The sequence below is a fragment of the Sabethes cyaneus genome, chromosome 2 (assembly GCF_943734655.1).
Source record: "Sabethes cyaneus chromosome 2, idSabCyanKW18_F2, whole genome shotgun sequence".
NCBI classification, from domain to species: Eukaryota; Metazoa; Arthropoda; class Insecta; order Diptera; family Culicidae; genus Sabethes; species Sabethes cyaneus.
Window position 1 is genome coordinate 87,446,998 of NC_071354.1, and position 15,803 is coordinate 87,462,800.

Below are 15,803 nucleotides of genomic sequence, written 5' to 3' on the forward strand. Positions count from 1 at the left end.
ACTATGTAATGATCAGAGTCAATATCCGCACCCAGTAGGGAACCTATATTCGTAATGTTCGACCTGGGCATTCATATTCCCGAAGACGATCTTGATATCGCGACGCTTCCTTCATAATGGTCGGACGTGCCTTCGTGCGGGCAGTGCACGTTGATGATGCTGTAATTGAAGAAACGCTCCTTTATCCTCAATAGACATTTCCTCTCGGTAACCGCTTTCCAATCTATCACGCGATCATGTATTTTGTCCACCACTACAAAACCCCTTCCCAGTTCGTTGATAGTGGCACCTTTCCGCCGCGGATCTTCTAGCCTTCTCTGCTTTGCAACGCTTTTCCTGCAGAGCTACGATACCGAATTTGTGGGTTTCAATCTGTTCGAGCAGCACCCGGTTACCTCTTCAAAACTCAGCGATTTGCAGTTCCAAGTACCGCGCGTCCTTTCGTCGTATTTATTCATCACCTTGGTCGACGCCGAATATTCCGTTCTGTGTTTGCTCGAATGTTCATAGCAATTATTGTTCGGCTAGGTTGCCTTACTAGAGCCACGCTACCGAATCTCGTTAAAAAGCTAGCTTTAGTGCAGATACATCACAGGTGCGAGGCATCTGAAGGTACGCATTATCCTGCCGTTTACCAACTAACGGATTGCGTGGTATGGACCGATTTATAGTTTTTTACAGTTTTTTAAAAATATTCAGTGCGTGGAAAAAAAGTAGCAATTTGGTTTCGCAGAATTCAGTCCTTAAATAGTATGCAAAATGTTAAAAAAAATTCTTGTTTCCAAAGGCAAAACTAAACTATATTCTATTGGTCTTTTTATCGCCATGCACAAAACACAATGCCAATGATAGTCATTTGCATTCTACTTACTTACCCGCAAGATAGATGCATCTTCATAAATCATTCTCGAAAATGCCAAAACCTCATCTTCCCGTGCACCAATAAAGAAAAAGCCAGACGACAGCCGTGATTGGTGAATGAAATTTCTCTCAAATAAAATCGTCTTGACGCATTGGAATTAAACTACACCGCCCTGGGTCAAAGCGATTCGCGAGACCTTTACACACCGGCATCTAACAACCCATAGAAGCACAGGCACACAGGGAGCAACATTTAGCCAAAGCGGCGCGGCGGTGTGTGGTGTGGTGACAACATTTGATGAATGAATGCTACGGATGAATGAAACATATTTCATCGTTAGCTACCTTTCGGGGGCCTCCGAATGCACTACACACAAGATGCTGTCCAATCGTTTCATGGCTGTCCCTACATTTTGTCCTCGAATACCGAAACTTAAACGAGTTCGATTTGGTAGGCAAAAGGGTGTACTGTCGATAGCACTGAGCAACGCGCGGAATTTGCTTAATCTTGTCGATACCCGGCTGCTGTCTCCCTTTCGGAATAAATATTCGCTCGTTTGCCACTCGCATTTTCGGCAGGAGGCAGTGCTGTGTTGTGACTTGTTGCAATTCAATAAATTATGCTCCCGCGGCCTTTATCGGATCGCTTCTTCGGCTTTCGGCGGTCCAAATTTCGGGGAATTATTTCGGCTATATCCTATACGGTATCAACTCGACAAACGCAGACCACGTCTCGAACGTTTAACGGAACATGTGGGACACGTGATATTTATGGGATTCTCGAAATGAACTTGAATGCTTGGTTTGCTAAAACTTTATTCTCTTCTATCCTTCCTTCCTTTCGATTTCAGTTTATCAATAAACGTTCACGTCATTCAAAAAAAACTAGAGGTACGAAAAGTCGTTATCAAAAATAGTTAGCGCTCGGATTGCTGAAAAATAGCTAATTGTAAACTGATAGAATGCCCAAAAATAATATAGTTTTCAGTTCAAGTTTTTTTTGCTACCAAACGAAACACACGTCACACTCCTGCTAGTGGTAGCAATTAACTTTGATTCAATGCAATTGTTTTTCAATCTATCATTTAACGTAAAAATGCGTGTATAAAGTGTTTTTGTTTTCTAATTTAAGCCGCTTATTCTCTCACTTGCGCCTCATCCTACTGTCCCAAGTGCATTTTGAATGTGTTGGTTGTGTATACTACTACATCACATAGTTTCTACGTTAGCATGTATTAAATACAGTGTGTTCTAGCCATCCAGCGTCTGTTAACGTCGATACTTTTCATAGAGGTATTTTAATATTATGCTTCGATATATCTGTTGCATTCAACTTTGCGTGCTATTCCACAGTGAGAAAGCGTTCAAGTGTAGTAAAGACACAAACCCCTATCGACGGTGCAGCCGACAGTTGAGGCAGTACAGTGATTGACACAGTTCACGGTACACCTACTAGTAAAGTTAAACCATTTGCGTGTTGCGTCAATGAAGCATTGTACATTAAATCCTGCACCTACCTATAGAACATACTTTGTACGAATTATATTTCTTTCGTTGGACTGACACTGTTGTTATAGACATTTTCTGCTTAGTTCAATAATAATCACCATTCCTGCCATGCTAATCCACCTATTACAATAAACTGTTGTGAGAGTCCTAGTTTCGGGTTAAACCAACGATAAAGCCTTTCGCTGCAAGCACTCCGCGGCATTTGATGTGCACTTGATAACGAGTGGTCCACGTAGCTCGATATGCACTAAGTTCTAATTCATTCAATACTTGGCGGGGTAGAAGATCTAAAAAGGAAATAAACCAAATATTTCTTAAACTGCAACGAATTAATCAAATAACCACATTTTACCTTGAGGGTCGCTATGTGTCAAAAGCTGAATATCCTGTTGACCGCAGTATTCCTGCAGCTGCGGAGGTACTACACAGCAAGCTGCCAAATTAATCTGGGTGATGGACGGATGGACGGTGGAACCTTCATATAGATTTTGCAGTGAATCCACATCCAGATCGGCGATACCTAATTGGCCAATCTTTTTGTCTATAGCATATTTTTCCAATATACTCCACAGCTTTTTCAGATTTCCAACAGCGTTATCGCTACCAACAGCCCACTCGATTACTCCCTCCTTCACTTCTCCATTTATTTCACCATCGGCTGAACTGTTAGCTGCTCGCGGATGATAGGCCAGTATCAAATTGTCCAAATAGGAAACATTCAAAGTCTCAAATAACGTCTCGACTGCCTCAGTAAGTCCGGCTTCCGAAAAATGAGTTAAAAAGATTTTTGCCCCAATTTTAATATCCGTACGAGCATGCTCTTTGACCTTCTCTAGCAGATCATCGTTCTTGCGAGTCACTATCTTAGGCTTCTGATTATCGTCGGTTTCAATAACTTCAGCATCGGCAAACGTAGACCGCAAACAGTCAGTTAGCTGGAGGAAAAAAGAAAAAAAACACATGGACAAATTTAGTAGGGCTAAGATTTGGTTGTTCCACTATTACAAAACATGCTCTGGCAGCCGGTCAAAACTAACGAAATCGAGAATGAACGGCAACTATAAATAGGTCGAAACGAAAATCTGAGCTGCGATAGATCAACAGTTCGGCACGGTCGCCAGCAAGCAGTAGTCGGTCATATTTCCCTAACCCGCCGGCGGCACGGATCGACTTTCTCTCGTCAATAATTTGCTGCGACGCGCAACGAATGGAAACAACGTTTGCACCGTTAGGGTGCTTCAAAATATGCTTCAGGACGCTATATTCTGGTTTAAATCTTCGAAGGTTGCAGTTAAGGTTTTTTTGTGATTGCTCTACATGTTGTCATTTTATCGCACCGTACCGTGAGGTGCCCGCCCCAATTCCGAGCGGCGCCCAATTTCGCAGGTTTACGAAATTAGGGCATCTCACGGTACAGCATAGTTTGATCACCCGTGATTGATTGATATCTGCTCAAAGAATCATCAAAGTGAAGCTCAGAAGAAAAAAATTATTTTCAGTGTGCTTTTCTGGAGAATCGATATGCAAAGCAAATAAGATGACCTCTGCGAGAGCTTCCAGACCTCTTAGTCAATGTAACAAACACTAAAGCTATAGTAGGTATACGTATCGGAAAGACCTGGGGTGCCTATCACGTCCATTCTGCACATTTTGTCGAGAACCATTACTCATTGACCCTATGTCCTACTCGATGTGATAGGGTTTTCTGACACACTTATGATTGCTTTTATGACCGAAATTAGTCTTCAAAACCGCATTGAGTAGGAAAGGAAACTTGAATTGCTACTTGAGTTATTTCTTGCAAATAGGCGCGATTACGCTTGGTAGGGATAAGGGAAGGATCGCAAACGGGCCCGAAGTAGTCGACAGGTGGAAGCAGTTCTTCGATGAGCATCTCAACGGCGAAATAATAGAAGGAGGCGCAACGGAAGTTAACCTAGGAGTGCCTACAAACGATACCAGCGTGCCGGTCGCTCGGCAGAACTTTACAAAAATGGCCAAGAACCGCTAGCAACGGCACGTCACTGGATAATTCCAAAGATTTGGAAGGAGCAGAAACTACCGCAGGAGTGGATGGAAGGTATAGTCTGTCCTAAGGGCGATCGGCTGGATGTAACTAGCACGGCTGGTCAACACCGCCTACAAGGTGCTCTCCCAGATTTTATTGCTTCGTCTATCCCCAATAGCAAGAGAATTCGTAGGGCAGTATCAGCATACGATACAGTTGAACGCGAACAGCTATGCAGATAATGCACGACTACGGTTTTCCGTACAAACTGACGCGGCTGATAAAAGTTAACCTGGAGCGAGTGAGTTGCTACGTACGCATTTGGGGGGCACTTTCAAGGCCTTTCGTATCGCGCGGAGGGTTGCGGCAAGGGGATGGACTGTCCTATATGTTATTTAATATCGCTATTGAAGGTATGAGCCGGCGTACAGACGTCGAAACGAGAGAAGCGATATTCAGCAAGATTCGACATCTTTACTAGAAATCTTGGGACGGCGGAGGCAATCTACGCCAAACTAAAAACGGAGGATAGAGCTACGAATCAATGCGTCGAAAACCATATATATATGGTAGGAAGAAACTCCAGAGATAGCAACCTTTCCTTCCCACGAACAGTGACTATTAACGGCGATGAACTGAAAGTGGTTGATGAATTCGTTTATTTGGGATCTCTGGTTACCGCCGACGATAATACGAATAAGGAGATTCAACGACCCATCCAAGCAGGAAATCGAGCCTGCTATTCGCTCCGTAAGACGCTTCGATCAAGGAGCTGTAGACCGGCCACGTCGCAAGGATACCGGACGACTGTGCAGTGAAATCCGTTCTCTTCAAGAACCACACCGACACCAGGGATAGAAGGGCCCAAAGTGCTAGATGGCTTGACCAGGTTGAAGACGCCTTGCGTGTTCGAGACGCGCAACGAATTGGGGACGAAGAGCCCAGGACCGAGTACAGTTGAGAGGAATTCTTGATACGGCAAGAGCTACCTGGTTCTCAAGTTACTTTACCCCTGGATGACCTGATTCTACTAAGATTCAAACTCACTACCATTCGCTTGTCAAAGCAAACTCGGTAACCTTGCGGCTACAGAGTTCCCTAAAAAACATAGATAGTGGTACGGTTACAGTCTGTCTGATCGCAAGATTTTATTAAATCATTATCGTTATGTTCATATCCATATTGATAGATTCACATCATTTTTACTAAGCAACCAACGCGAAAGCAACACAATAAACCAACCAAAGATTAGTTTTTATTATTGTTTCGTTGTTGACAATCGAGATGCCTGTTATTTGATTTTTAAACCAACCTACCGTTTCCTCATAACCGCTGATTTGTGGCTAGCATTCGGTTTTTCCGACAGCAGCTGGCGGGGAAACTCTACGTGTACTTTAAAAATAGCATCTTTTGTCGGAAATTAGTTACGCAAGATAAGCTACGGATTTCATAACAACGCATCCATCATTCGAAACAAGCTGATAATTTACTGTAAGTTGTGCCAGAACTTCTTTCTACTCATCTTTCTACTGTCAGAAGTTTCTACTCATCAACAAGTATAGCAATCAAAATCCAAAAGTTTGCCTTCGTCATTTACATTATCATAAAGGAGCATCTCATAGCATTGAATGATTTTAAGGCATGAATATTTCATGTTTTCTCCTGGAATGTTTTTCATAGGAGGGAGCATCATTAAATTGACAATTCCCTTCACTAGTGAAACTTGTGCAATGAGGCTAAAAAATTACAACAACCTACGTTAACCGGTGACCCTACTCTTACCGTAGGATTAAAAGAAAAAAATAAACACCTGTTTTATTTTCTCGCGCCATACGGTCTGCTTATATGAATATCAGCCTTTCATATTTTCCAATCAATAATTCAAGTAATGTGCATGGCATTTCATTCTACAGCACCGAAATCCTGACGTTTACCTTCAGCCTTCTCAAATAGTTTTGTTTTCGATTAACAATAAATCTAACAAACCGCACTTATATACCAGGCGCATCTTTAAATGTCACCATAAAGCCGTCTATTCAAGGCTATTCAAAACAATCATTCATAACAAATATCTGCATGTTCACTTGTCGTGAACCATTACTCATATCGCTCGTGAAGTTTTTTGCCTCGTCATCGTGATTATTTGAATAGCGCAGTCATGAAATCCGGTCGGCTACCCAACTACGTCATAGTGGTGAAATTGAGTAACGAGTCGGTCGTCGCGTTGCTGCTACTGTTGGGAAGGTAGCCAACTTTTTCCGCTCTGCGTGAAAGCTATTTTGCTATGACCACCCAATAGGGGAGATGAGGGCAGGACAAATAACTTTAGTATTGAAACTTGGTAGGGTATAATGATGAAACTCATTCTCCCAGTAATACCCAATGACAAAACATACAAAACACGATGTCTCGGTATTAGGCTGTTCCAACCAAAATGATTGCAGTTTCGCCACTCTGTCTAGCTCCAATGTGGCGATGTTGAAGTGTATAGGATCTTTCGAAATGAAACATAACAAATTTGCATTGTTCTGCTATCATATTCTAGAATGAAGTAGGTACACTACTAGCGCGCTAGAGCATCGGAAAAGGCGGAAAATGTCCGGTGAGCCAAAGGAAAAGTTCTTTCATACATGAGAAATAGTTTGTCCTTGATTTTGAATAGTAATGACGTCAAAGAACAACTAACTACGCTATCACATGATAGTTTAATAGATAAGATAGATAGAAGTAGCTGCAGTTTAGCTGATACTAGGTAGAAAATATTATGGCTATTTGATGGTACATCGGTCCCAAAATGATTTTATCCGGTTACCCGGTTGGCCCAGTGAGCCCATATATTCTATAGATTATGAATTGACCGAAAAAACTTGATTCTGGAAACGAAAATAAAACTAAGCAATCATACACTTTATTATTTTAAACACCCACTTAGTTGGGTTGTTGCATCTTGCATTTATATTTTACTACTATTTATTAAATAGTAGAATTCAGTTGGAAAAGTTTTCTTTTTTATTTAATTTCAGGTTTCGTATTCTACTAAGACGCTCAATAAACTTCAGGATGTAATTGTAATTAATTGATAACCGGCTGGACACCGCGTAGCGTCGATGTCTCGCATGTCTGTAGACATAAAATAGACCCCAGAGTGGTTTTCAGTATCCTATCCAGCAACTACCTGCTCGTTGAACTACGAACAACCATAGATAAAGATGGGTAACCAAACCTGGTGGAAGCCAAGGTCATATGTTGACAGGCAAGGAAATACTCATGCGTACGCTGAGTGTTGACCCAGGGAACTGTAGTAGATAACCTTGCAAGCCTTGGGTATCTTTATTCTTATGCTAGAGGCGGCTCTTGACGTTGAACCCGTCAATTTTACCAGAGTGGAGGAGCCTCCAACGAGCTGGAAACGGGTTTTGTAATGTTATGCAAAATGCAGGATTACGTGAGACTAAAAAGCAATCAACGAGAGGATATGTCTGTCGTTTCTTCAATGACAGCATCGCCAGTCTGAACGACGGTAGACCCGAAGACGAAAAGAAAGCATTCTTCGTGTAGCTGGAGGAAGCGTACGAAAGATTTTCATCACTGATTCAGGGCTATGAACCTTCGGGTCGGTAGGGAAGCGTTCATATGGACTGGTGATATGGCCATAGCCTTCACATCGTCATCAACGAGAACGGCCAATGGTGCATGAGCGCTGCTTCACAAAGGTTAGTAATCATGAGCACTTTCTTATCTTACAACGATATTCACAAGCGCACCTGCAGATCACCTGAAAATCGCATCGAAAAGCAAACCAAATCCTAGGTGCTATATTCAAGTTTTGAACCTTAACCTTGTAATTTTTATTCGACATGTTTCGCAACCACCTGTTAGAGTACAGAGCATACGCGGGACTAGTGCTACGACCTTATTCGTTCTAACCTCCTCCCCCAACATCGTACCTACAAGCTAACTGGGAAGTCCTACCTGCGACCAACGAACAGATACTCAAATCAGCTAGGTTCTCATTGATAACTCCTTTATTTTCTAAGTCCACCATACATATGCTGATTACGTGGTACGGAAATTGACTCGGACCATTAGCAGTACATGTGTGCTCAAAGCTATCGACCAAAGTCACCATTCGCGACAAAGCCGTCCTCTTCTGCTGAACACTCAGCAATTGGATAACCTGCAAGCTATCGATAGCTACGCGAGCCTAATGGATGAGACATTTCTGTGGAAATAGATGCTTCGACCAACGGAGACAGTTGGGGTAGGTAGGATTCGCTCTGCCATGTTTGACATGGAATGCTAACATGCGATGAAGAGGAAAAAAGATGTTGGTAAAACTATCTAAGCATTTCCACGAGGAACGTCCTGAGGAGATAAAAGTACCAGAAAGAAGATAACTACTTCGGGCTAAAGGCACGCGCAGGCGCAACTTCTACGAGAAGGTGAGATAACCTCCTAGAGTAGGCTGACCAGACGTCCCGGATTATGCGGGACTGTGCCGGATTTGGATGGCTTATCCCAGATTGCTAAGCATCCCGGATCCCCAATTTCTAAGGATGAAACATAGGAAATTATCGCGTCTATTCTACATTCCGAACGGGCCCGTTCCGATCAGAAACATCCCGATCGACGTGTGTTATAGCCAGAGATGCCAGAAGTGAAGACATGTCTTCATTTTGAAGACATTTTTGTTACAAAAAAGTGAAATGTCCTCACTTGAAGACATGAGAAGACATGTCTTCACCATGCAATTTAAATGGGCGGAAAGCCGAAAGCAGACAAATGAAGACATTTTTCCTTGACTCGTGAAGACTTTTCAAAAAATCACCTGGCATCTCTGGTTATAGCATACGTTGTATTCCGATCGAAGCGCAATTTCTGATCAGATCCAGCTTCGAACGGAATGTAGAATAGAGTAGAAAATCCGCCTGGTGAGGCACCTACCCCTGTGTATCTCCGAATTATTATCTGTCACAAAACACTGGTTTTCACACGGATGCCAATGAAACAGATTCTTTGCAAAGTCATGACCCATCCCCAAAACCGATCACGAATCTGCTACAAACCTTATCGCGAGCCGGAGCATGAAGAATTTAACCTCTGGGTTTAGCTGAAATCGGTCTTTTCTGAAGCTTATTCATTATCGAATCAGACACATGCAACGCGTTTCGTCTCCACCCGGCCGCACAGCCCACAAGACCGGATTCTAGACTTTGTTTATTGTTTGAGGCTTCTGCGGGGGGGGGGGGGGGGGGGGATGCCCCGCTTGATCGGTAACGCTTGTAGCCATTCCGAGATGGATTCGCCATACAGTACAGCGGTCCGTATTCAGTTTTTTCGGCAAAGCACAAACCGTGATGCTGAGATCAACATTGCTTTCTGAATAACCCTCAACCGCAGTTGACGATCAAGTGTTCAACTCCAAGGTCTGATGGAATATTTTTGCCTGCGCCTTACGGACAGCCCTGAGAGTTTCCTTGCATCCCTCAATTACTCACACTACAGCTCTTTTAGGATAATCCGTCAGTCCCCAGCTCCCGAGTCGACGATGATGGATTCTGCAGGTGACCGCACACAAGTACTTTCATTTCTCCTCCTGCATATTAATATCTCGAAACCACTTAAACTGTGAAAAAAAAACCGAGCTAAATTGTTTACATATAACACAACGATATCAAAACATCCACGGTCACTGAGAGCGCCGCTATCGCCAAAATGAGGTGCCCAATTTCTAAATGATCCCATCTTAACTACCGAACCGATTTAGCAAATAAGCCATTCGATCTGTCCCGCATTTATCCAAAAAAATCTGATCACTTCATCGTAGAGGCTACGCACCGAAACCTGACATACGTGTGGACAGGAGGGAGCCCTGATTACAAAGTAGCGCGACATGATAGGTGGAAGCAGTTCTTCGGAAGCAAATCCTTCAGAAACGTCGGGAATAAGACGTACCCACTCATTATATTTTCTTAAATTTCAAGGCGACATACGATACAGTCGAACGCGAGGAGCTATGGCAAACAGTGCACAATGCATGCTACCCCAGAATAAGTGATAAGCTACGCACACGTTTCGTTTAACGTTTCTCGAATTCTTTCGAAGTGCACCGAGAGTTGCGGCTATGGAATGGACTATCCTGTATGTTGCATCACCGTTCAGAATGAGATTCGACGAGCAGACATCGAAGGGACAGGTACAATTTTCAGCAAGAGTAGCCAACTACTAAGCTTCATGAACGATTTCGAGATTATTACTGGAAACTTTACTACGGTGGACGTAATCTACACCAGACTAAAAGCGAAGGCTAGTAGGACTACACTAAGAATCAATGAGTCAAAAACCAAATATATGAGAAGTGGATGCTCAAGAGAAAGCAATATTTGCCTTCCACCCCAGTGACTATTGTCGGCGATGAATTTAAAGTGTTTGATGAGTTCATGGATTTGGGATCTTTGGTCACCGCCATCAGCACGACTAAGAAGCGTTCAGCAGCATCGGGATTAATTTGCCCTCCGCAAGACGTTTCCTTCAAGGATCATGCGCCATCGTATGAAGCCGATGACGTAAAAATCGCTAATCATACTGGTAGTCTCTACGGATTCTACGGACTTGTGACCATCCTTACCGAAGATATGCGTCGATCGAAAGGTGTTGCGGTCTAGTTTTGACGAAGTATAAACACCGATTCCCAATTGATCTCTAGATACGACACTGGTTCAACAAATCGGTCATAGCATGTTCGAACCTATGCTGGTAGAGCAGCTGTTACAGTTAAAAAGGTCGTAGCACTCACCCTGCAATTATACTGTAGTTGGCTGCGAAAACTGTCGAATAACATCAGAAGGTCAAATTTCGAAAACGGGATGTAGCACCTAAGATGATTTTTCACAAACGGAAAGCGGAAAATGGCTCAGACACATGAACCATGAGTTGCAAGCATTCTTTAGAGAAATTCACATCGTATATCTGGCGAAAGTTGAGACGTTGCGGTGGACTTGCCACGTCACGAGAGTGCCAGACGGCAGTACATCGAAATCTGCTCTCTTCAAAGACACTACCGGCTTCAGTAATAGACGAGCCTAACATGCTGAATAGCTCGGCTAGATCGAAGCTAACTTACGAAATCCACGAGTGTCGAGACGCTCAACGAATTGGGTCAGCCTGGATTACCATGCTAGAAATTCAATGCAATAGATTGATGCTGTGCAGGCGTTTCTTACGACGTGCATGTGTCCAACGACAAGGAGGAGAACCTGATTAACGAAAGATCCGAGATGGCTAGGTGTTGGAAACAATATTCCGATGCATTGTTGAATAGGGAACAAGATGGAGCAGTCAACAGAAACAGGATAACGATTGGGGAAAATGGACAAACTGTTGATCCACTAGCATTGGACGAGGTTAGAAAAGCAGCGAGAGAGCTGAAAACGGCAAAGCAGCTGGAAAGAATGACAACCCCGCCGAACTTTTGAAAGTCGGAAGCGAACGGCTGTATTCTGCAATACATCAGGTTATATTAAAGGTAAAGGAGGAGAACTACCGACTGACTAGTTAGGTCTCATATGCTTTATTTACAAAAGGGCCATCGACTCGAATGCAGCAATTGCCGAGGCATTACACTCCTCAATTCTGCATACAAAATTCTCCCGTATCCTGGTTCTTAGACTAAGGCCGTTGCAGCAAACCTTTGTTGGCGATTACCAGTGCGGTTTTTGAGAGCGACGCTCCACGACGGACCAAATGTTCACCTTGCGACAACTCCTCGATATATTCCGGGAATTCAACTTGCAAACTCACCATTTGTTTATAGATTCCAAGGCGGCGTACGATTCAGTTCAGTTCAGAAACAAGCTGTAGTAGATTATAACTGATTCGGCTGATACGTACTACCCTTGATGGTCCAAAATCAAGCGTCAGGATAACGGGTGAGATATCGGACTTGTTTGTGACGTTAGATGGTTTGAAGCAAGTAGTGGCCTATCGAATTTGCTGTTCAACATTGCATTGGAAGGTGCTATTCGAAGGGCAGGCGTGCAGAGAAGTGGTGCCATCATCACGAAATCCCATATGCTCCTAAGCTTTGCGGACGGCATCGATATAATCGGTGTTAACTGTAGAGCTGTGAAAGAAGCGTATACGCATCTTACGGAGAAAGCTGCAAGAATAGGGCTTATCATAAATTATACCAAAACAAAGTATATGGTGGCTGGTAGAGAAAGAGAGCATGGTAGCCGTGGTTCGGGTGTTGAAACTGCGTAGTGATAGATGGAGTTATTTTTGAAGTGGTCGACCAATTTGTTTTCCTTGGGACGTTAGTGGCAAGTGACAACGATGTGAGTCGTGAAGTACTATAAAAAGGCGGATAGCGGCTGCCAACAGGGTTACGTAGCCAGCTGAGGTCCCATAGTCTGCAATTCTCCCGGCGGTACTCTACGGCTACGAAGTGTGGACGTTAAAAGAGAGTGACCGACGAGCTCTTGGCGTTTTTGAGCGTAAGATCCTGCGATCAATTCTTGGTGGCATATTAGACGAAGGAGTGTGGCGCAGATGCATCAATCATGAAATACGTATACCAAGTATACAAAGATGCGGATATTGTGAAGCGACTAAAATACGGTAGGCTATGATGGGCTAGCCACCTAACAAGGATGCCGGATGAGAGACCAAGCGAAAACAATATTTAGCAGAGAACCCGATAGAGGCCGACGACTTCCAGGCAGACCCCATACCCGTTAGATAAGCGCTGTTGACGTGGATGCTAGAGCTGCGGGTGTTAGGGGCGCCTGGAGTGCGGCACCTCAAGACCGGGAAACGTGGAGAAGGCTCCTGAATTCGGCACGGATGTAAAAGTAAAAAGACGTTTAAACCCAAAGCTTAGGTTTTTACGAATTAAACACCATTGGATATGAAGGCAATTTTTGGGATTTTTAATTGCAATCTTTACTATATATGTAAGCTATAACTAATATTTCTTTTTTTATTGAACTGAGAGCATTCGGAAAGTACTCGTTGTAATTATTGACTATAAACGTTGAAATTGCACAGAGAGAAGGTCATGCATCTCATTAGAGACTTTTAGATGGTTCTTCGTGCAATTCACGATATACTGTGGGCAGCCGTTTTCATGAGTTTCAGCACCAGAAATACTCCGGTGATAATTTATTGTAAATTTTAATATCAAAACGCAAAATAAATAATAATGAACAATAAAAATACTGTAAGTATTTTAATTAGTTTTAAGCTGCAACGATAAAATTGTCTCGTAAAAGATGACGAACTTGTTTTCCACGTTTCGAAAGCATCTTCACCACGTAGACATTATTTTTGCCTTCTTCACTTATTTCTTGCCCTGTACACGAAGAGCCGGCTGCAAAGTCTGTCAAATAGAAGGTCAAGTCTTTACTCACGGTTCAATGCAGAAGTCTTTCTACTCAATCCATCACACGAAGTAAAAGCTTAAAATAACATTATATTGAAAAGAATCTTCTTTCATACTGTAAAGAAAACTTAAAAGAAATTATTTCGCACATTCTTTTGCAACGTAAAATATCATGGTTGGTTCTTAGTGTACAACACAATTGCAGAGCTAGTGTAAATTGTCGAGTTTAAAACGTTCAACAATACAATTATTCATTCGACTTTCTTATCATGAACTTGCCACTCGAAGCAAAACATTGAACTTGTATGTACGAGATTCATGAAATTTCAAAATTATACATTACAAACCTCCCCCAAATTTGCTATTTTTGAATGCAGTAATTAGCAAATCGAGCCAAATCTAATATATCCTGACATCAAGAAACCCGATCTTCAAATATAAACCTCCCTGCGACGCGCACCGTTTGCACTCCACACTTCCAGCGAGCAAACAAGCACCAACAACAAACATATGTATACTAAATCTGCCAAAACAGCAATAAATTACCCTATCGAATCAGATTCAATATATTTTCACTCGATTGGCAAATGCCCTTCCTTCCACGGAGCATACTAAACAGGCGGACAAGGAGCTCAATTTGACAGGGATTCTATTTTTACCCAGCAGCAGGTCTTCATCGGCCGGACTTTTGGAGTTCAGAACTTACCTCATCTGTTGGTTTCTGGCCAGCTTTCTTCCGGAGGTCGCTTACGTTCAGCACATTTCCGGTGCTGACAATCACGTTGATGTTCTCTTTCAGTAAGTGGGACAACATTTTTCCTTCGTTGGATGTCGTTGGATGGAAATTCCTCACGTCGTTTGATGATCAATTGAATGGAGTCCGTTTATCAAATTACGGAACATAAAAGAATGAACACGTAAAGCTATTCTGCACCCCGTTGGTATATAGCCTTGAAAGATAAGGCTGCTGTCAGAGTCAAAGCACAAGCAAACACAAGGTGGTGTCAACCTGACGTCAGGAACGAAAAAATAGATACACTTTCAACACTATTTGTTCTGTAACTTAACACTACTTAGATACGACTAGCTAGAATTCCACCTCGACAATTTTTTTAATGAAGTTACGATGCAATTCGAAGCAATCTATCTGTAACATCAAACCGTGAATAGTAGATATATGTAGCTCTTTATATAAGATGCCAGCAATGTGGAATGATTGTATCAAGTAAACCGGTTCACTGAGCAGCGTCTTAAATACTAAATCGCTAAACTACGGTGTGTCCAACACAGTCTGTCCTGTCAGTCCGTGTTGGAGCGAAATCTCTCTCAGCAGAGAATATGCTGTTCTAGGAAATATTTTTATCAGCTATCGCGTCGCGGTTACACTCATCCAGTGCCAGCCGTGCCAGCAGACATGGCTACGTTTTTTTTTTTCTTTTTTGTTTCAAGAACAGTAATATTTACAGACGCTTTGTCACAAACACCATTGCACTATACGCAAACCTGGTAACACATGTTATGGCAAGTTACAACCTAAATTATAACTATTAATTTCTGGAAATAAAACACTTACAATTTCACCATAAATTATATTATTTAATAATGAAATATATAATATTCATAAAAATATTAAACAAAACTTCTTCGCAAAAGATTTAACTACGCTTAAGGTTAAAGCACCGTTGTTCAGATGATGCACACTTACCCACCAAAGGCTAACTGAAATGCGACGTGGTACTTGAATGATAAGAAAACGTAACAAGCATCAGTAACTCTGGACCAGTGAGATCCCTTTCAATATATTTTGTACATCAACGGAATTAGATGCCGAGTTTGCGCACAGCACGCTACACCTAATTCCTGCTCGACGGCCACGTGCTTCTTGCCCCATCAATTCGATGCACCATCATCGCTTCGCTGCAGAAATATGTGGTCGTGATACGCGGAATGTGTACACTGTACAATACTATTCACAGTGCTAAGACGCCGCAACACGGTGTGTTTATTCACGAAAATAGTGCAACAAAATTATGACAAACATGA

General features: G+C 42.5%; 1 protein-coding gene across 1 annotated transcript; it reads right to left on the minus strand.

The window, feature by feature from the left end:
• Positions 1 to 1,664: 1,664 nt before the first annotated feature.
• Positions 1,665 to 15,003, minus strand: LOC128734657 (glutamate--cysteine ligase regulatory subunit). The gene is made up of 4 exons (XM_053828949.1): positions 14,770 to 15,003; positions 14,467 to 14,710; positions 2,723 to 3,305; positions 1,665 to 2,657 (listed from the first exon to the last, which is right to left on the minus strand). Exons 2-4 carry the CDS (start codon positions 14,572 to 14,574, stop codon positions 2,518 to 2,520), a joined length of 831 nt encoding a protein of 276 aa, XP_053684924.1. The 5' UTR covers positions 14,575 to 14,710; positions 14,770 to 15,003; the 3' UTR covers positions 1,665 to 2,517.
• Positions 15,004 to 15,803: the final 800 nt, after the last annotated feature.